Source organism: Pan troglodytes, chromosome 11 (assembly GCF_028858775.2).
Source record: "Pan troglodytes isolate AG18354 chromosome 11, NHGRI_mPanTro3-v2.0_pri, whole genome shotgun sequence".
Classification (NCBI taxonomy): Eukaryota; Metazoa; Chordata; class Mammalia; order Primates; family Hominidae; genus Pan; species Pan troglodytes.
Window position 1 is genome coordinate 72,034,016 of NC_072409.2, and position 20,745 is coordinate 72,054,760.

The 20,745-nt window shown below is 43.2% G+C and overlaps 1 protein-coding gene across 11 annotated transcripts in view; it reads right to left on the reverse strand.

The window, feature by feature from the left end:
- Positions 1 to 5,734: 5,734 nt before the first annotated feature.
- Positions 5,735 to 20,745, reverse strand: part of TLE1 (TLE family member 1, transcriptional corepressor) — a 104,772-nt gene continuing 89,761 nt past the window's right edge. For all 11 annotated transcript variants that reach the window (XM_016961011.4, XM_054658122.1, XM_054658121.1 and 8 more), the window contains 6 exons: positions 15,085 to 15,334; positions 12,872 to 13,119; positions 9,738 to 9,885; positions 7,565 to 7,715; positions 6,500 to 6,576; positions 5,735 to 6,357 (listed from right to left, as the gene is read on the reverse strand). In XM_016961011.4, coding sequence (XP_016816500.1) covers positions 6,250 to 6,357; positions 6,500 to 6,576; positions 7,565 to 7,715; positions 9,738 to 9,885; positions 12,872 to 13,119; positions 15,085 to 15,334 — 982 coding nt within the window. In that variant the 3' untranslated portion in view covers positions 5,735 to 6,249. The remainder of the gene's footprint in view (positions 6,358 to 6,499; positions 6,577 to 7,564; positions 7,716 to 9,737; positions 9,886 to 12,871; positions 13,120 to 15,084; positions 15,335 to 20,745) is intronic.

The window sequence follows — 20,745 nt, forward strand, 5'->3', positions numbered from 1 at the left end:
TATTAATGAGGTTGACCTGAGAAAAGCAGCTATTGCCATGCTTTGCTAGGGACAGTATACATAAGCCCAGTATTTCTGGAAAGCAATTTGGCAGTTTATAATATCAAAGATCTGAAATATCTTATCTTTTGATGTGGTAATTCAACTTCTTAGGATTAATCCTAAGGAAAGGAGCAGAAATGAGGAGAGAAAATTATATATGAACATTTTCTTTATAAGGATTATAATATCTTCATGTTTAAAATGGCCTACATACCTAACAAATGAGAAATAGGTAAATTATAATATACCCAACACTGTAAATTTCAAGTGATTAAAAAAAGTGAGAAGCAGGTTATAAAACTTCATGGACAAGAAGGTAGAACAGAATTAAAACTTTGGAGTCTAAACATCTGAATTAAAATCTGATGCCACAATTCGCTGTGTGATCTCAAGCAAGTTAATCTCTGTGCCTCGGTTCCCTCATCTGTTAAATAAGCATGAACCCAGTAACTACCTCATTGGGCTTTTGTGAAGGTTCAGTGAGATAACACAAAGTGCTTAACTGTCCTTTGGTAAGTAGCAAACACATTATTAATAATCTGTATTACATTTGGCATGATTGGCACAAAAAAGAGCAGTTTTGGCCGGGCGCAGTGGCTCATGCCTGTAATCCCAATGCTCTAGGAGGCCGAGGTGGGTGGATCACTTGAGGTCAGGAGTTTGAGATCAGCTTGGCTAACATAGTGAAACCTTGTCTCTACTAAAAATACAAAAATTAGCTGGGTGTGGTGGCATGTGCCTGTAATCTCAGCTATTGGAAAGGCTGAGGCACGAGAATCACTTGAACCTGGGAGGTGGAGGTTGCAGTGAGCCTAGATCATGCCACTGCACTCCAGCCTGGGCGACAGAGTAAGACTGTCTAAAAAAAAAAAAAAAGAACAGTTTCTAGGTGAAACAATTATGGTGGGTTTTAATTTTCTTCTCTGCCATCAGCAGATTCTTCCCCAACTTCCCTCTTTGGAATAACTCCATCTTAGTCACCAGCCCAGTGACCACCCTGCTTTAGTCAAATGGCTGGTTGACTGAATCTAATATGATAATTTGAAGGACAACACTCTGTCATGTCAGCAGCTTACTGTTTTACACAGTTAGGTATTCTAATTTTCAAGGAATGATTTCTAACTCTGCATCACCACTCCAGTTAAACACCATGTACATTCTTGTGGTCTCCACATTAGGTCCTTGTGGTATGTTTTCCAAACCTCCACAGACTCACATTGATTTATGTCTAAGAAAGAAGCAACATTTTTAAGAACTCGATTATTGTAGGGCTCTTATAGTACTCTGCTTCAAAAGTTAGTTTTGGGCAGAGACTACTCAAAGAACAGATGTCAAGCAACTTCAAAACAGTAAGCCTTACAGTTTATTGCCATCTTCCTTTTAATCTTCAGCCTCAAACTCTCAAATACTGAGAGGGTTCCAGTCTTTAGGAAATATTAATATACTCTCACAGTTTATTAAATTGATGGCTCTGTTGTAAAGATTATTATGCCAGATCACTAGTTCTCAAAGTGTGGTCCCCAGTCCAGCAGTCTCAGGACCACCTGGGAACTCGCTTTAGAAATGCAAATTCTCGGGTCCCAACATGGCCTACTGAAACAGAAACTCTGAGACTGGGGTCCAGAAATCTGAATTTTAACTAGTGATGCTGATGCAGACAAAAGTTTGACAACTTCTCCAGAAACGTGAACCTGATTAAGAACAAAATATTTAACTGTTTATTAAGTGCTAGTTTAAAATATGAGGCAAAAAAGCTTTGGATATCTGGATAGTAAATTCCCCGGGGCAGAAAATGACCCTTATATGGCTTCATCTTGCTCAGGGAAGCCTGAAATTGTGGTGATCTGATGATGTCACTGCCACATGAAGAGAGGACATCTTTGAGAAGTAAACAATCCACACACCCGAGCAGAGAGTTTGAAATGTCACCACTCAACTTCCTCGCCATGATGACAGAGGCAGCAGTCTCTTGAGGGAATTAAACAACATGCTGAAATTAAGAATCTGATCCCTTTCTCTGATCTGTTGGCAAATCTGGGAAAAGTCAAAACTATTAGCAAAAGTGTAATTTTAAAAATCCCCATGTGGGCTGAGCATGGTGGCTCACTCCTGAAATCCCAGCACTTTGGGAGGCCAAGGCAGGCAGATTACCTTGGTCAGGAGTTCCAGACCAGCCTGGCCAACATGGTGAAACCCCCACCTCTACAAAAAATACAAAAAATAAAATAAAAATAAAAATCCCCATATCAATGTTCTCAGCTTTGGGGCAGCTGCTATTTACCAGTCATATCTTAAAAGAGCCCATCAAAATCCCATCAGCCACCACAAAAATTAGAATTTATGTCAACCCCCTACCCTAACACCTCACAAACAACAGAAACTTAATAAATGGTAATTATATTGATGCAATACTTTGTCCTTATTATATAATAGGTGCTAGAAACATCTAGCTATGAAAAAAGTATTACAAAACCAATCTCACTAGGACTTTGATTTTTCAACCCAATTCCATAGATGAGTTACATGGTAGAAACATACATGCAAGGCATGAGTAAAGACTGTGAGTGATTTAAAACATCAATATTAAATATATATGATTTGTTGGTAAAGAACGAGGAAAACAAATATTTACATAAATTAGGTTATAAATTAGTGAACGCGAACGTATTTATACACCTAATATTACATAAGAGTGCTACTTAAGGGAACAGTGCAAATTATAAATTTTTTTTTTTGAGACGGAGTATCACTCTGTCACACGGGCTGGAGTGCAGTGGCGCGATCTAGGCTCACTGCAAGCTCTGCCTCCCGGGTTTCAGGTTCACGCCATTCTCCTGCCTCAGCCTCCCGAGTAGCTGGGACTACAGGCGCCCGACACCACGCCCAGCTAATTTTTGCATTTTTAGTAGAGACGGGGTTTCACCGTGTTAGCCAGGATGGTCTCGATCTCCTGGCTACTTGGGAGGCTGAGGCAGGAGAATGGCGTGAACCCGGGAGGCGGAGCTTGCAGTGAGCCAAGATCGTGCCACTGCACTCCAGCCTGGGCGACAGAGCAAGACTCCAACTCAAAAAAAAAAAAAAAAATCACAGCCCACTGTATGAAATTTGAAAGAACACAGACAAGGCTCATGGCAGAACCTGCATTTGGTCTGTCCTGTGAGGCCATGGGGACACAGCTTCCCTGACCCTTGGTTATATGAGGATAATGATAACCACCTTCTGACATTTTTATATGCGAAACTGCCACATACCTCTTGGCACATGGTGACCAAAGAATCTGAATTTGTTGAAACTTACTTTGTAACCCATATTCAGGGCAAAAGGTATACAAATATTTGGCTTACTAGATCTCAACAATCACATGATTCCAGTCTCCTGGGGGACAGGAGTGGTGACTCCTACGGTCACAGCTTAGGAAGAAATTGCTCTCCCACTTGCACTTGCATTTGTGAGAATCACCACTCACAACCCTGTTCTCATACCTACCGCCATCCTCCAGACCCTGAAAGGTAGACACAATTTTCACTGTTCCCATTTTCCAAGTGGGAAACACTCAATTGTCTGGGCAATTTCCTAAGACTCTAACCCTTCTGCAGCTGGGCTTGCACTAGTCATCTCCAGGACTCTTGCCACCAACACAGTCAGAGCCTCTTCCAAAATCAAATAGAAGTGGCTTCATCAGATTCAAGATGATCTATGAGTTGATAAAAGTTTCAGAAAAATACCATTACAGAAAGAATGTCACAAGTTTGGGAACTATAAAGTATGAGGGAAAATGAAGGGAGAAAATCCACTAACAGAAAACAGGAGTATCTCTTTAACCCACACACATGCGTCCCCCTTCTCCACGGGCATATGGCTGCAAAGCAAGACATCGCATTTCCAGTCTCCCTTGTGGCCACCATGTGACAAACTCCCTGCCGATGGACTGGCAAATAAAAGTGATGGAACAAATTCTAGTCACCTGCTTAAAAACACATCCCTTTCCCTGGACTTCTGCTCTTTCCCCACTGCTGGCTAGAAGTGGTGGCAACTAGAGAGGCCTTACAAGTGCAGAGCCGCATTGTGGGCCTGGGTCTCTGGGTCGCAGGTAGGAGGGAGACAAACTCTAATGGTCTTTAAGCTACTTCATTGTTGGTATTAGAGAAAATAGGGAAGTAAGGCGGGGAGGGAGAGAGAACAGAAAAGATAAACACTCCATTACTCCATTAACAAGCCATCTGAGTCTGTCAGATAGAAACCTACTTCGTTATACAAGGAAGGGATGACAGCATAATCAGCTTTAGTAATGGGGGTTTGCCATTCACTTGAGAAGTGAAAATATTTAACTCAGTATATAAACATTTTTTTTTTTGGCAAAAAGCAAACAAAGTAATGTTTTTGAATATATAAAGAACAAGGTCTTGGTAACAAATGAAAAATATTAAGACAAACTGCCAACAACTCGCTGGATCATAAGAGAACAAGAACATTAAAAATTCCTTAGGTGCTATTTTTAAACAGCCAGGAACACTGCCTTAAATTTATTAGCTATTATTTTATAAAATAATAGAAAATAATGGTATATAATAGTATATAGTATATAAAAAATAAGCCATGTAGCTTTTTCAGGAGGAAACATGGATGGTAACTTATTAAAAGCCCAGGGTTACAGATTTCATCTAATCAAATTAGTAAAAGCATGTCCACAAAGATAAAGACCAAAGACTAATGATAGACAATAATGGCTAGAGCTGCAGGGAGGGCCTTAATGAGAAGAATGTGGAGAAGTGATGGGTATGGTTGGCTTAAGTAAATTAATATAATAGACCAAATAAGTATTAATGAAGACAAAACCAGCTGACTTTCCACCTTTTACAGGTTAATGAACTCTGCAGCTTTCTGTGTATCATAGATCATAACCCAAAACCCAAGTGAAGCTTGTGAAGAGAGAGAATACAGATTTGAAACTACTGAGGCCGGCATGTAGTGGGTCATGCCTTTAATCCTAGCACTTTAGGAGAACAAGGCGGGAGGATCACTTGAGGCCAGGAGGTCGAGACCAGCCTGGGCAACAAAGTGAGACTCTGCCTCTACAAAAAATAAAAATTAAAAAAAAAAAAATTTAGCCTGGCTATTCAGGAGGCTGAGGTGGGAGGATTGCTTAAGCCCAGGAGTTCAAGGCTGCAGTGAGATGTGATCATGCCATTGCACTCCAACCTGGGTAACAAACAATGTGAACTCAAATCTTTAAACAAAAAAAAAAAGGAGAGAGAGAGAACGAACGAAAGAAAGAAAGAGAGAAAGGGAAAGAGAAAGGGAAAAGAAAGAGGAGATTGGGCCTTCCTAGAAAAAGGAATATTTTGCCTTCCAGTGAATCACCAAGAAAAAGTAGAGCTTTAATTTGTGACCTTGAATCACAATAGTATCATAACAAAAGAACAAATCTTGATGAAGTAATTTTACTTTCCCAAAGAAAACTGTCATTAGTAAACCTTCAATCACTCACAATTCCTAGTCTTGAGTTCCCAGTAACTCAAGCTTGTGAAGGATTAGGTTCTAATGCAATGGGAGCCTACCACCAAATATATTTATAAAATAAGCAGTGCAATTCAAAACTTCCTCTACAAATGTATAATCTTTGCTTATAAAACCCACATTGATGATCCCAAAGCTTTAATAAAAAACAATAAAGAAAGAAAAGGAAAACCACTTATTGGTACTAAAGCCTTTACTGTAATAAACCAAATATATTTACAATTTATACAAATGTTTAACCTTCAACAAAAATACAAAAAAACATTTCACAAGATGCAAAACCAGGAAACAAGTTCATTGGAGACACCACTGCTCTACAAAGGACGGAAAGTGAGGTGAACTGCAAGGAACAGAAAGGTAATCTCACACTTGGGCAAGGCGTGATCCCCAGATCACCCAGAAAGAAAGAATGGGCTGTCATGTGAGTCGGCAGATTCCGTTCCTCAATCCTACAACCCATGGCCCCTCTGTCCGCTTGGCCTTGGTGCTCCATTTGGTCTATGTAGACAGGTGACTTTCTGCTGATGGACTTGTCGCCTCCTCTTTGTAGACTCAAAGTAGTTTTGTGTCAAGGTTTGGAAACAGGTGTTTGTAATTTTTTTTCTCTTTTAAAGTTACAACTTTTCTATTTCTATAAATTCGAAACATTTTGGCCCAATTCAACTATAAACGTTAAACCACATAATGTTTTCAGTAGATGACTTCATAGACTGTAGCCTTCTTGTCCCCCGAGCCAGTGACTATGTACTTATCATCCACAGAGATGTCACAGCTAAGCACTGACGAGGACTCTTTGGACTGGAAGAGAAAACAATGGACATGTGTTTAATGTGGAACAACGGTACTCAGAGGCCCTGCTCCCTCGGAGGCACCTTCACTCCTGGCTTCAGAGGCGACACTGTGGTCAAACTGTGGATCTAGGTGAGGAGTACTTACTCACCTGGAATATGCTGGCTCCATAGGGGGTCCGCCAAGCATTGAGGAGGTTATCTTTTCCAGTACTCACAAACCATTTACCTAGAATTAGCAAAGGAATATCTAGTTTTCACAAGGTTAAAATTCCTACTATACAATTAGCAACTTGGACTTAATCCAACTAAGAACATTTTTAATATATGAGCTATCATGCCCTAAGGACTGGTCCATGATATGAACAGAGGTTTTAATCTGGGCTCCTCAGTGATTTATCAGTGATCTTGGGTATAATCTAAGAGGTATCAGCCTCCTTAGTCACTGGATACAGGACTAGTAGCATCATATCCAACACACGGTAACCCTCAAATATAGAAATCAATGAAGAATGTGTTCTATTTTAGTCAGTCTCCTCATGATAAAATGGGATTAAAGATTCCCATCTTTAATGGGAATTAAAGGATTAAACATCCAACTTAAGTAAAATGCCAGTCACATCATATAGCATGAAGAAAAATGCTGAATAAGTGATAGGCACTCATTCACTCACCCATCCATCCATCCATCCATCCATCCATCCATCCATCCATCTATGCGTACTGTGAACAGATATCTGCCCATCTGCAGCACACAAGAAGGGTCACCACATGAACTTCTTCCCTCTTCATCCTCACTGTAGAGTAAAGTGTAACTAAGTGTCTGCGTATAACTAAATATCGACTTCTCTAACCCTGGATTCCTCATCATGGCCAGCTCATAATGACTTCCACTGCCCCTGCTCCATTCTTCAATAAATTCCCACCCACCCCTCTTCAGAGTAGAAACTCATTGTCGTCTCCCAACCCCTCCAAAACAAACTTGTGTCCAAACCGTGTATTAGGCAATCACATTGCCTGCTGACTTTTCTCAAATTAGCAAAACAGACTGAAACAGACATTGCTGTGCTCTGAAGGGCATATTAAAACAATAGAATTATTGCATCCAGCTGCTCGGAGAACATTTTTTCCAGATTATGATCTCTACCATATTTTTTTAAGAAGCATTTTCCATTTGGGCCATCAACGGCCTCCAGTTTCCTTTCGGCTGAACTCACCACAGTAAGCAAATTTCAGGGACAGCACGCAGCTCTCGTGCAGGTGCAGCTGGTACTTGTCAGGCTTGTTCACGTGCAGCACCTCCACATTGCTGCTCTCCATGCCCACCGCCAGCCACTCCCCGGTGGGGCAGTACCCCAGGGAGAAGATCTACAAGGAGCAAGACAGGCTCACTCATGATTCCGCCTGATACACTTAGGAAGGGAAGACGCAATGTGAAAAGTGGGGAAATAGTAAGAATGGGGGGAAGTAATCAGCCAAGTCCAGACTGTGGGGAGGTCCACAGGGCAAGTGATCTAACGCAGATGAACCAAGTGTCAAAACCTTTAGGAAACTGGAAACATTTGAACCCCTCTGTCCTTTGGGATAAAATTAAGAAATGATTCCTAATAATAATGGCATTCATCTGTACATTTTAAAGGAGGCTTTACCTTTTAGAGACACTAACTGAAATACGATCATATATCACCTATCAAGGGGGATACGTTCTGAGAAATGTGTCGTTAGGTGACTTTTTTTTTTTTTTTTTTGAGACGGAGTCTCGCTCTGTCGCCCAGGCTGGAGTGAAGCGGCGTGATCTCGGCTCACTGCAAGCTCCGCCTCTTGGGTTCATGCCATTCTCCTGCCTCAGCCTCCCGAGTAGCTGGGACTACAGGCGCCCGCCACCACGCCCGGCTAATATTTTGTATTTTTAGTAGAGACGGGGTTTCACCATGTTGGCCAGGATGGTCTCAATCTGACCTCGTGATCCGCCCACCTCAGCCTCCCAAAGTGCTGGGATTACAGGCGTGAGCCTCCGTGCCTGGCCTTGTTAGGTGACTTTATTGTGTGAACTTCAGAGAGTGCACTTACACACACCTAGAGAGTGGAGCCTATCGCTCGTAGGCTACAACCCTGCACAGCATGTTACTGTACTGAGTACTGTAGGCAACTGTAGCATAATGGGAAGTATTTGTACATCCAGATACATCTAAACATTGAAAAGGTACAGTAAAAATATAGTATTATAATCTTAAGGGACCACTGTCACATATGCGGTCTGTCCTTGGCTAAAAGGTTATATGGTGCATGGCTGTGCTTATGGATAAAATGATATGCTGCTAGAGTTTATTTTAAAATAATCCAGTGTCTGGGGGTGGGAACGAGAGTTATCATATGGCCAAATAACTTAAAGCTGAGCGATGGGCATGTGGCATTTATTGTACAATTCTCTGTGCTTTCATAAATGCTTGGACATTTGCTGTACTCATATGTATTTGAGAATTTCTCTAAGAAGTTTTAAAAAAAGGCAGAACAAAAATTGTATCCTGCTTATGTTGGGAAAGAGTGAAAACAGCAAGACTCTAAGAAACTCAACAAAATGTTAACAGGAATATGAAATTTAGAAGTATATATGCTTGTTTTCTGTTTCTGTCCTAGTTTTCTGAGTAGAATTATTTTTATTACAAAACAAGGTAAAAAATAAATGCCAAGTCATGATCGAAAGAACAATTCTACCACCAGAAAGCATTTAAAATGGCAAACACTGTTTTTTTCCAAAACAAGTCTACATTCAGACATTGGACATCAAAATACTTTTCACAATCTACGAAGTTGCCATTTATATATTATTTCAAAAGTCTGCAAATCTAGTCAGCCACCAGTTCATTTTTTAAAGGATGAGGAATAAAATGGGTATCACTGAGGTATCTGTGCATTTTTTTGAGCTCTCTGGTGCAGGGTAAATAAATGAACTTTCAGAGGAGCTGTGACTTTTCTCTACTCTTAGTGACATTCTGCAGATTTCTCAAGTTCTATTTATTTGGGAATCAAAAAATCATCTCCTACTCCTGCATTAGATGGTGAGAATATGTGCCACAGATCAAACACTGCTGAAGGAAAACTATACATTCTTCAATGTACAAATCCCTTAAACAAACTCATATGTAAATATAACAGAGAACATGCCTTAACCTACAGGATTCTAAAAACCACTCTAGTTTTGGGGAAGGTAGGGGGAGGGTCGTGAAGGAGGAGGTGGTGGTCATTGTTTTTAAATTAGTTATCTCAAATTCAGCCCTGATCTGTTTGTCCAGCCACTACCATCCTAGGGTAAGGAAGGAGGGTTGTGAGGAGGAAGACACACCCCAGCCACCTCCCAGACTCCAGGGCAGGCGGAAGCCACTCAGTCACCTGGGAGGTGAAGTCGTGCTGCTGCAGCTGCCGCCCCTCGCGCAGGTCCCAGGACCTGACTGTGTTGTCCAAACCACCCGTCCAGAGCTTGGTGCCATCATTAGAAATGTCAATACAGCTGGCTCCGTCTGTGTGGCCCTGGAATTGCCTGATAAAACAAACCAGATTGAATAATGATTTCCTGCCAGAGCTCAAGGTAAACACTGTTGTGTTGTTAGTTTTGGACCGTGTGTGTGTGTGTGTGTGTGTGTCATCCCGCCTGTGTGTGTGTGTGTCATCCCGCCAGTGTCTGCTGATGTGCAAGATCAAACTAACCTTCCCCTGAGGAGGAGGGGAAACAGCACCTGCGATTGTCTTTCCCTTTTTTCACGATCCAAGTGCTAAAGAAATGGAATGCCACTGCAGGTCACTACCCAGAACTTAAATATGCTACTCTGACAAAACCGTCTGGAAGGTAAAATTCTTTCCAGGTCTGGAAAAGTGTTTAATTGTTAAATAGAAAATAAAAGACAAACACACAAAATCCCGATTGTATTCCTTATGGGAAGATAAAGGTCTGTTCTTTAATCGTGCAGGCCTGAGTCCGTGAGAGAAAGAAATGGGGACGTTACAAGCACAGGGTGTACAGAAGCATTCCTGTTTCCATGAGTGAATCAACACAGCAATGCCCTACGTGCCAACAGAGCATGAGCTCATGTATTTACTCAACCTTGCTTTCTGTGTTAGAAAGAGCCCTGCATTAGGAAATCTGGACTCCCAGAGACAAAGGGTCACGCATGCCGGCCTCCTGACCTCAGAGGCATTGGGCAGAGACACAGGTAATTGCTGAGACAGACCCATGGGCACCTCAGCAAGACTCTGCCTCCAAGCGGAGCACAAGGTTGTTCTTTAAAGAACCTTGTGCTTCATTCAAAAATCGCCATCAGAAACGATCAGCCAACAGGGATCTGCTGAGCACAGATGCTGTGCAAGGCAACTAGCAGAGCTGCTGAGGGGAGGTCAGTGTAAGCCCCAGCAGGGACGGTGACTGGTGGACTCAGTTCTGCATGCTGAGAGGAAGGTGGTGGGGGAGCAGCCAGAAAAGGCGAGCAAAGTCTAGACCCACGCTCAGAAGCAGGCGGGATCCAGTAAAGAACTGCGTGGGAATTTCAACACTGAGAACAAAGTTACCATGCTGCTTCTTCCTCCAGGATCCCCACACCTTATCATTCCTGTAGAGCTCCAAACTTTTAACCTGAGCTTGGATTTTAAAGAGTGCAAGGGAAGGAAAAAGCACCACTACTGCCCTAAATTCTAAGCCAAGACGTGAACCATCACTTTTAAAATCTTCTCTCTGCAAGCCATCCCCAACTTCTGCACTTTAGGATCCAGGTTGAGTCCTCTCTCCTGCGGCCGTGCAGGTGGACCTCCAATGTTTCCGCTTGCTTCCCAGACATCCCCACAGAACACCCAGGCCTGGAGCAGTCCCTGCTTCACTTGGTGAAAGTGTTGCTTTTCTTCCCTTCAAACAGCTCTGGAAATCCAGTGACCCTCTGACTTCTTTTGACCTTTCTAACTCATGAAACGCTGTTCCTCCTTGACTGAAAACACCTTCCTCTGCTGACATACAGTACCTGGCAGCTGCTCCCCCATCCCTCTGCCCTCTCTCCGTCCATATACTATACTCCAGCATTACTCTCAGGCACATCCTATGACTGTTCAGAACGTGCTGGGTTACAGTGGATACAAAGACATTCAATAGGCTGTACATGGCCCTATTACATGCAGCAGCCACTAGCCACCTGTGGGTGGTCCAGAGAAAGATTTGTAAGACGCTACCCCATTCTATCCAACAGGTATTTACTCCCCAGGAGCCGGCACGGAGCAAGGGTTCAGAGTACAGACAAGAGAGCAGAATGCCTGGGCCTCAACTTGGCTCCACCACATCTGACTGTGTGACCTGAAGCCAGTAACTTACCCTCTCTGAGCCTCAGGCACTTCCTCTATAAAATGGGGCAAATAGCAGGACAGACGTTATGAGAACTAAGTGGAGGAATATTTGAAAAGTGCTTAGAATTGATATTTTGAAAGTGCTACTTATGGAGTTTTAAAAAAAGAAAAAAACAAGTAACTTTTGCTAGAATAAAAGGTGGAGAGGGCGTTCGGCCCTGGCTCCATCATTCCATTTTGCTCATCTACACTACCCAGCAAACAGAAGAGGAAAGTAACTGCCGCACTGTCACCCACACGCAGGGACCAGGCCCGGCTCAATGACACTTCATGGATTTCTACACTGGAGGTTTGAAGAGAGTGAGCTGTCATGATGACTTCTGGAGCCCGTCCCTTCTCTGTGCAGCATGAGAGGGGACTTACCAAACAAGCCACAGACCCCAAACTGCGCCATCCGCAGGGACGGCTTCCCAGCAAAGATGAAACAAGAGTAAAATACGTACTCATTTTACCTTTCATGTTTCATTCGTGCTTACTTTAAAAAGACTTTTTGAGAACAGCTCTGGTGTGAGCACTGACTTCTGAAGGGGGCATTCGGCAGGGGAGCTGAGGAGAGACACAAGGGTACCAGAACTGCAGCTGCTGCTAAGGTGACAGGGCTGATGCCAGAAGGCCAGGCAGAGCCCTGCGGGCTCCTGGGTGGAACCACCCCTGGGCAGGTCTATTTCATTATTGAGATACTTTAAAACCATTTTGTAGGCAAAATTCATAGAATCTCCTCTTCTCATGTACCTTTGTTGATTTTCTGTTATCTTTTATCAGTTGGCTCTTGTCTGCACCAAGTTCTAGCCAAAGCCCAAAACATCTAGTATCAAGGGCCTTTTGTGCTGCCGTGTAATCCACATTAGGCCACCCCTTGGCAAAAGCCAGAAATATTTTTAGAACAAGTTTGGAGTCTGTATGTGGGCTGAAGAATTGGCACATTAAGGAGATAGAAAGTCTCGGGTGACACCAGGCATAGTAATAAGACTGTAAGCCCCCCAAAGGCAGCAACACAGTTGTCTTTGTTCCCTCATCACCTAGCCCCATGCCTGGCATTCAAGAGGCTCTTATTGTGTGGGCTGCAGGCAGCCACAGAGAAGCAGAGGTGATAGGCCCAGCTGCTAAAGAAGCGAACCCCTCCTTAGACGACCATCTTTGCTCACCTCACTAGTGTCTGGTTGTGCAGATCCCACACAGCGATGTTGCCGTCGCTGCAGCATGAGAAGCAGACCTTGGAATCGGGGCTGATGGCCAGGGCGTAGCAGGCGGGGGCCGAGGACGTCAGCTCCGCCTTGATGCGCGGGGTTGGAGCCGCCAGGTCCCAAATGGACAAAGTACTGGCTTCCCCTCCCACTATGAGAGTGCAGCCATCGGGTAGCAATTTACAGGAACGGATATAATTGTCTCTGTTCTGTAGAATAAACATAATTCATTGCTATAATGAATTACCGAGCAATCATAGCACCATGTTCTCTAATGGCTGTCTTGGTTTTTTGAGTTAAGAGTGGCATTTCATGGACACTCTAACAGAGCAAGAGTTCTCTAGTCAAGATTGGGGTCCAAGTACACCTGTCTCCTTCAAAATAGTAAACAAAACAAATTCACAGGAGCTTAGGTAACTGCTTCTGGTGTCCTGCATCACAGAGCTGAAACTATCTAGGTATGAGGTACAGGTGTACACATAGTTCCCTGAGAAGAAACCACTTTTCCAAGCTAGTTTATAAATCTACCTCATCACCCTGCATTATTTACCACTTGGAAACTGCAGGCCCATCCTCTATGTTTCGGTCTTCGTTATGCTGAGCACATTACCTCATTAGTCAGAAGGATTCTTGCTAAGAATTTACTAGAGCTGCTTTCTCAAGTTGTCATGTGGCTGCTGTTACACTTAAGCCCCTCAATGCAAAGGCCAAAGAACCTGATAAAAGCAGGCATCTTTCCATCAAAACCGACACATATGAAGGGGCTGTGGGTGGGGGGCCCTCATATGATCAACTCCTGAAAGATGCAGATATGGCTAAAGTTTGCTTACATGCTTTTAACGATGGATTATCTTTCAAAGATTAAAGAAACTTTAAGCACATGACTTCAACAAAGGATACTCCTACTGCTATAGAATATTGGGCCATATTTAAATAAGAATTTCATGAATGAAGACATTTTGAAGTTATCTGGTTTTTTTAAAAAATGCACTAATAACTACTCTTAAAAAAGTCTGTGTTTCAAAAACACTGCCACTCTGCTTTTTGGAAACACCTTCTCCGGAATCCTTACAATTTTCCAGGCAGGCAGTGGGTACGTGGCACCATCTGCAACAGCAGAGTGCAGGCAGACACCACACCAGGGCAGGGCAGGGCAGGGCAGCTCAGAGTCTGCTTAAGGCCAGTGGTATGTGCTCTGTAAATTCTGGGGTTATGGTTTAGAAATCGGGACATGGCCGGGCGCGGTGGCTCACGCCTACAATCCCAGCACTTTGGAAGGCCAAGGCGGGCGGATCACAAGGTCAGGAGATCGAGACCATTCTGGCTAACACGGTGAAACCCCGTCTCTACTAAAAATACAAAAAATTAGCCGGGCGTGGTGGTGGGCGCCCGTAGTCCCAGCTACTTGGGAGGCTGAGGCAGAAGAATGGCGTAAACCCCGGAGGCGGAGCCTGCAGTGAGCCGAGATCCGGCCACTGCACTCCAGCCTGGGCGACAGAGCAAGACTCCGTCTCAAAGAAAAAAGAGATCCGAACATGTCCCAACATGTTTTATGTCCCTGAAAAATGCTAAATGGTATTCTCAGGCTCTGAGCGGACGTGGCTTAGGTACTCTGGGAAAGCATTCTCACTGCTCTCTTTCGTTGATGGCTGCCCCGGGTCTTTGCAGTGACAGCCTTTAACCCTTTCCTGAAGTTAAGGCCATAAAACCTAACCAGCTCTCTCAGGTCTCCCTTAAAAACACAGACCCTGTTCAGAATGGTTTTTATGTCATGTTATCAAATATTTACTATTCTATATTTATCTAAAGGCTGTAGGTCAATTAAAAAACGAGTGGATGGCAGGGATCAGAGTCCAGGCCAAGTTGTGCTTTTGTCCATTAAATGGGAAACTCTCTTTTGTAATACACATCCATATATGAGGAGAGCCTCTGTAAACCACTGTAAAATATTTTTTAAAAAGAAATCCATCAACTCTGGGATTTAGCCAGTACAACAGCAACAAATGAAACCTTCGCATTTAAATGGGGAGCCGAGGGGGTTAAATAACCAACACAGGAAACAGAAGGGGCTTCTATTTCCTCATAATGGGAATAAAACCCAGGCCCACACAGCTATTTCCTTATTGAATCTCCAGGGAGAAATTGCCCTTGTGCACCAGTTCCTGTTCACTCACCAGACAGTCGAGCTGGGAGACAGGGCTCTTATTGCCAGGGTGGCTGATGTCCCAGACCTTGACGCAGCCCTTCCCGCCTGTGTACACGTGTCTCGTGGGGTTGCTGATGGTCACAGCACACACCACCTCCCCGTGGTTGAGGGTGTTGATCTGGCGAGCATGCCGGGGGATTCCGGGTCCGATGAGGGCGTCGGGGGGAAAAGGGACAGGCTGCATCTGACCGTCTGCAGTAACGTGGAAGGAGTATGCACTTTTGGAAAAACGATTGGAGAGAAGACAGAAAACACATTTACAGAGGAAGCAATCGTTATCTCGGCAATGTGCTACGACTATGAAAAAGATGAAAAAAAGGAAAGATTCTCTTGTATAGTTTCCTTTGAAATCAATACAAATTGAAGCATTTACTGATGGTGCAAATTTAAAATAATTCATAGCAGAAATCTAGCGTGTACCAAATGACATATATATTGAACTGTATGTAAAATTTTTTTAAGGGTTTTAAATTGTTCTTACCCATTCTGTAAAGCATTCCCTCAAATCTCATTATAAAACACTTAATGTACTTCCAAATGAACATAAAATACCTCCTTCCATGTATCTTGTGTAATTGTATGATTTCTGAGTATAATTTTAAATGATTATTTTCCCTGCTAAAGATGAAGCCCTTAAGAACTAATAATAATTAAACAGAGTAGATATATTTCAACAGCAAAAACAACCTCCAAAAAAACAGCTTTCTAAAAATACCAGTTTATGGTTTGGACTTCAACTTTCTCTTGCTTAAGGAAGAGAAAATAAGAGATTATCTTATATGGCTGTAAACAGAGATTTTAGGTTTCCTACTCAACAATCTTCCTTGCCTACCTTGGTCAGGAACGCCATTATATAAGACAGCAAAGTGCGCAGCTAAAAAACTACTACTCTTCCCCGGTCTCCTTTAGCCCAGCCTGCCTATGTTCTGACCAATGAGGTGTAAGAAGAAGCTGTTGGATGGCATTTTGAGGAAGCTCTGAACTTGAAAGAGGGGACAGGGATGGGGGATATGGGAACTCTCTGTAACTTTCCACTCTATTTTGCCAAGAACCTATAACTGCTCTAAAAAAATAAATAGGGAGAGAGCATACTTGCCCTCTTCTCTTCTTCCTTCCCACTGCCTGAGCTAAGAGCAAGATGACTGGTGCTCCTACGGCCCCTCTGGGCCACAAGTTGATTTCAAAGACAGAAATCAATTGCTGGATAGCAAAGACTTGGAACCAACCCAAATGCCCATCAATGACAGAATGGATAAAGAAAATGTGGCACATATACACCATGGAATACTATGCAGCCATAAAAAAAGGGATGAGTTCATGTCCCTTGCAGGGACATGGATGAAACTGGAAACCATCATTCCCAGCAAACTAACACAGGAACAGGAAACCAAACCCTGCATGTTCTCACTCATAAATGGGAGTTGGACAATGAGAACAATGAGATCGCGCCACTGCACTCCGGCCTAGGCGACAAGAGCAAGACTACGTCTTAAAAAAAAAAAAATTATGCACATTCTACTTTGAAGACCACTACTTCCACTTTCTTAACTTGAAATCACTAGGAGAGCTAGAAGTTCAAACCATAAACAATAAGTGAAGTATGTACTGCTTCCTCCTTCCCATTACCCTCGAGAAAAGTCTGGGCCCTTTCTGGAGCTTGTCATTGGCAGCTTTAAATATAATGTAAACACCATGAGTACTAACACAGAGCTTAAATTTTCATTTTAATACAAACTCAAATTTTGTAAAGTAACTTAGCAAGCACAAAACTGAAAACCGATTATGCCAGGTCTCTACCACCCTGCACTTAAAACCCATATACATTTGCTTGAAAATAAAATGCATGCTATTATCTTCCCTCCATAAAAGCAAAATATCAGACACATGAAGACTTTTAAACTTCCCCTCCACTCAATCACAGGACATAATCTCAATCTGTTACCTGCTGGCAAATTGGTTCCAGTAACTAATAGTAAATAGCTTTTTGGCCCAAATCCTTAATGTTACTCTTAATTTGAATGAATAAGCACATATAATGGGAACCATGGAGACTGTCCTGGGGAATAAATACACATATAAAAACAATACAGCTCAAAACCCTCACATCACCAAACCACTCAATCTCATTTTTTATCCAACAGGATTATTTGGTGTCCTTAGCAATATATCGAGTCCACATGACATTTCAACATGCACATTATAGTTAGTTGAACAGGAACCTATGCCACTTATTATGGGATATTTGGAGTCATAATCAAATAGCATTTTGTTGCCCTTGAAGACTGCCACAGAACTATGGGAGTTTAAGTCTATTCATGTCCTACAAGAATTCTAGGCTTTGAAGAATGCTCAACGAACAAAGTCCAGTAGCCAAGTTCTATGACTCAGAATCAGGCTCCATGCTCTGGGTCCAAAAACAACAAAAAAATAGCCAGGTGATACTGAAGAAATGACAAGTAAATTTCCATAAAATTAAACAATTGAGGCTGGGCACAGTGGCTCACGCCTGTAATCCCAGCACTCTGGGAGGCCGAGGCGGGCGGATCACGAGATCAGGAGATCAAGACCATCCTGGCTAACAGAGTGAAACCCCACCTCCACCAAAAATACAAAAAAATCAGCCGGGTATGGTGGCGGGCGCTTGTAGTCCCAGCTACTCGGGAGGCTGAGGCAGGAGAATGGCGTGAACCTGGGAGGCGGAGCTTGTGGTGAGCCGAGATTGCGCCACTGCACTCCAGCCTGGGCAACAGAGACTCTGTCTCAAAAAAATAATAATAATTAAAAAATAAAAGTAAAACAATTGAGTTGCACATGATTTATAAGGATGGTGGTTAAGATGGAGAAACTGCTTCTCAAAGATCTCGGTGCTATGAGAGAAATGACACATGTGAGGATTAGTTTTTCTCTGTGTACCACAAATCAAGCTGGGCGCCTCCAGCTAAGGCCAGGTTTCCATGAGGCACCCTTTCATCAATCTCAGATTTTTCAGAAAAAGGAAATTTTATCTTCCTCCAACTGGAAGCCTGCTTATCATAGAGTTAAATGTTCCAGATTAAATAGATGCACCGAGTAACAGACGGGAGATCTGTCTGCTGATCTTCGGAAGACACCCACTTCTCTCCCAGGTGTCCTCTTCTTTAAACTGCACAGGAGGCCTGCGATCATCATACGGAGGCAATTTAAAATTGATTCACAATGCAGCGAGCTGCTGTCAGAAGCTGTGAACACTCATCCATCCCACGGGAAACCCATATGGATGTTAATACATCAGTTACAGGGGGCCTCGCAGGAAGCTGGTGCTGCCCGCTGTGCTGGAGAGCCAAATCAAATGAACACACCAGAGCAACACAAAGGGTGGATGGGTCTTTAGGAGGGATCAACTGGAAGGAAAAAACCAGGGGAGGAAATTATTCACCTACAATAATAACAGAGCTTTTTCAATAAAAGGCCACACTGAGGGCTCATCATGACAATGGTGAAGGGATCCCAGAAGGAAACTTAACTTTCTCTACTGGTTGAGGAACTAGGAAAAGTAAAACCAATCAGAAAGAGGAATGTATAAACAGATAGTGAGCATTCATGAATATCACTCACACCTGAATTCAGAATGAAGCCAGATACAAAATAATGGACATGGAAATGACTGCATTTCTAGAATTTCGAACACAGGCAAAATTCATCTGCAGTATTGAAAGTCAAGGTGGTGGTTAACCTTGGTGACTGCAAGGGGCATGGGAGGGGTTTCTGGGCAATGATCCTGCTCTGTTCCTTGATCCAAGGGCTGGTTACACAGGTGGCTGCCTTTGGTGAAAAGTCACTGAGCTAGATATGTATGATTCATGCACTTTTCCGTATGTGTATGGTATTCCAATATTTAAAGTTTAGATTCATTTACTTATTCAAGCGGAAGTCGAGGGGAAGGCTCGTAACCAGTTAACACATTAGATTAGGTCCACAGGCAAATCAAGTGCCCAAACTTTGCTGTTAAATGAACCTCTCTCTGTTCTCTGGCTACATCAACTGCCGTCTTGCCAATCAGCCAGCCTGCAGTCTAGAATGTGTCCGTTTCGTGATCCATAAGATAGGAATAATAATAAAACACAGAGGTGGCAGGGGTTGCTGTAAGGATTAAAGTGGTAACAGCTGCAAAACACTTAACACAGCACTTGACACCTGCAGTGAGTCTTCAGGAAATGACAGTATTGTTATCGCACCACCACGACTTAAAAAAAAGCCAAGTGAAGATACGTTGAATTGAGGGCTTTATCTCAACCAGTGGACAAGTATGTGGGTCAGGGAATGCGGAAAGGGAGGAAGACGCAGGGTGGGGATCAGGAAAGCACAAGGGCAGTGACGAGGCAACAAAAAACACAAAATTCTTAAGTCATCAAAGGTGAGAGTGGGGGAAATGGCAGTTGGCAAAGACTAGAACAAACGCCCAAAGAGTAGAGATGGACGTTTGGATAGAATTGTGGCAAACTGCAGGGCAGACAGTCAGTCCTGGATCCCTCCTTAGGGGCCATACAGCGAAGCCCACCTGCATCTCAGAAAGCCTCAGAACTGAGCCCCAGCCCCCACCTAGCTTTCTGAATCAAGCTCCTACAGATCAGGATCGCTTCTGCTTCTGAAGTCTGGTGTCAGAATCGAAAAGAATAAAGCCCACTCGACTTCACAGATGTAAAACATGAATGAAATAAAAACCCATTAAGAGCAAGGGGCTTTTCATTTACTGGGCACACAGCAGAGGTGAAGGAACTAAAAGCAAAGAGTCCCCACTGGGCTCCTTCGCAGCTGTGGTGAACTGGAAAACAAGACTGTGTTCCAAGGGGGCAGGTTGTTTTTTCCTAGCAGACCAGGCTCCTGTTAATAAAACTATGCTGTGTTCTGTGGTCAAACAGGTGTTTACAGGGTTGTTGGTTTCCTGGAAATAGGAACTGCAGTGGCAGAATCAAGTAAACAATAATGAAGAACCACAGACCCCAGAGATGACGGCTGTGGTCAAGCCCCGCTGCCTACGGACTTGGCACTCTGGATGTGAAATTGTTAGCTATATTAACAAGGATCAAAAATCCGATCGTGTCAAAAACCTTCATTCGCTCTTCAAGCTCTTTAGGGCTCATGAAGCCCTTTACAATTTAGTGCCAACAAGTCTTACTTCATGTGACCTTAAACTCCCAGCCACATAGGACAACAGGCCAGTCCCCTAAAATGTCACATGCTGTCACATCTCCAAGTTGCGCACAAACTGTTCCCTCCTGCTAGAACAGCACCGCTTCCCTCCCAAGTACACGCCGCTTCCTCCCTCCCTCTGCCTGCCACGAACTCCCCAGCCTTGATGATTCTTTCCCAGGGTCCTAACCTTTCCTATTAACCTCTCTAATAGTATTTCTCATATGGTGAACATTTAAGTCTTTCCCATTCCAGAGTTCTTCAGGGGCAGGCAGAAGGTTTCACCAGCCGGCGCTCCATCAAAGGATCAGAACACCACGAGCTGTCTACTGTTACCTAATCACTTACATATTGAGGAAAAGTTGCCCTGGTAAGGAAAATCTGCTAAAATAAGGTGGGCATTCCTCTCTAAGCCCCTAGGTTATGCCAGCCAACTTTTCCCAGGCAACGTCTAGCAATT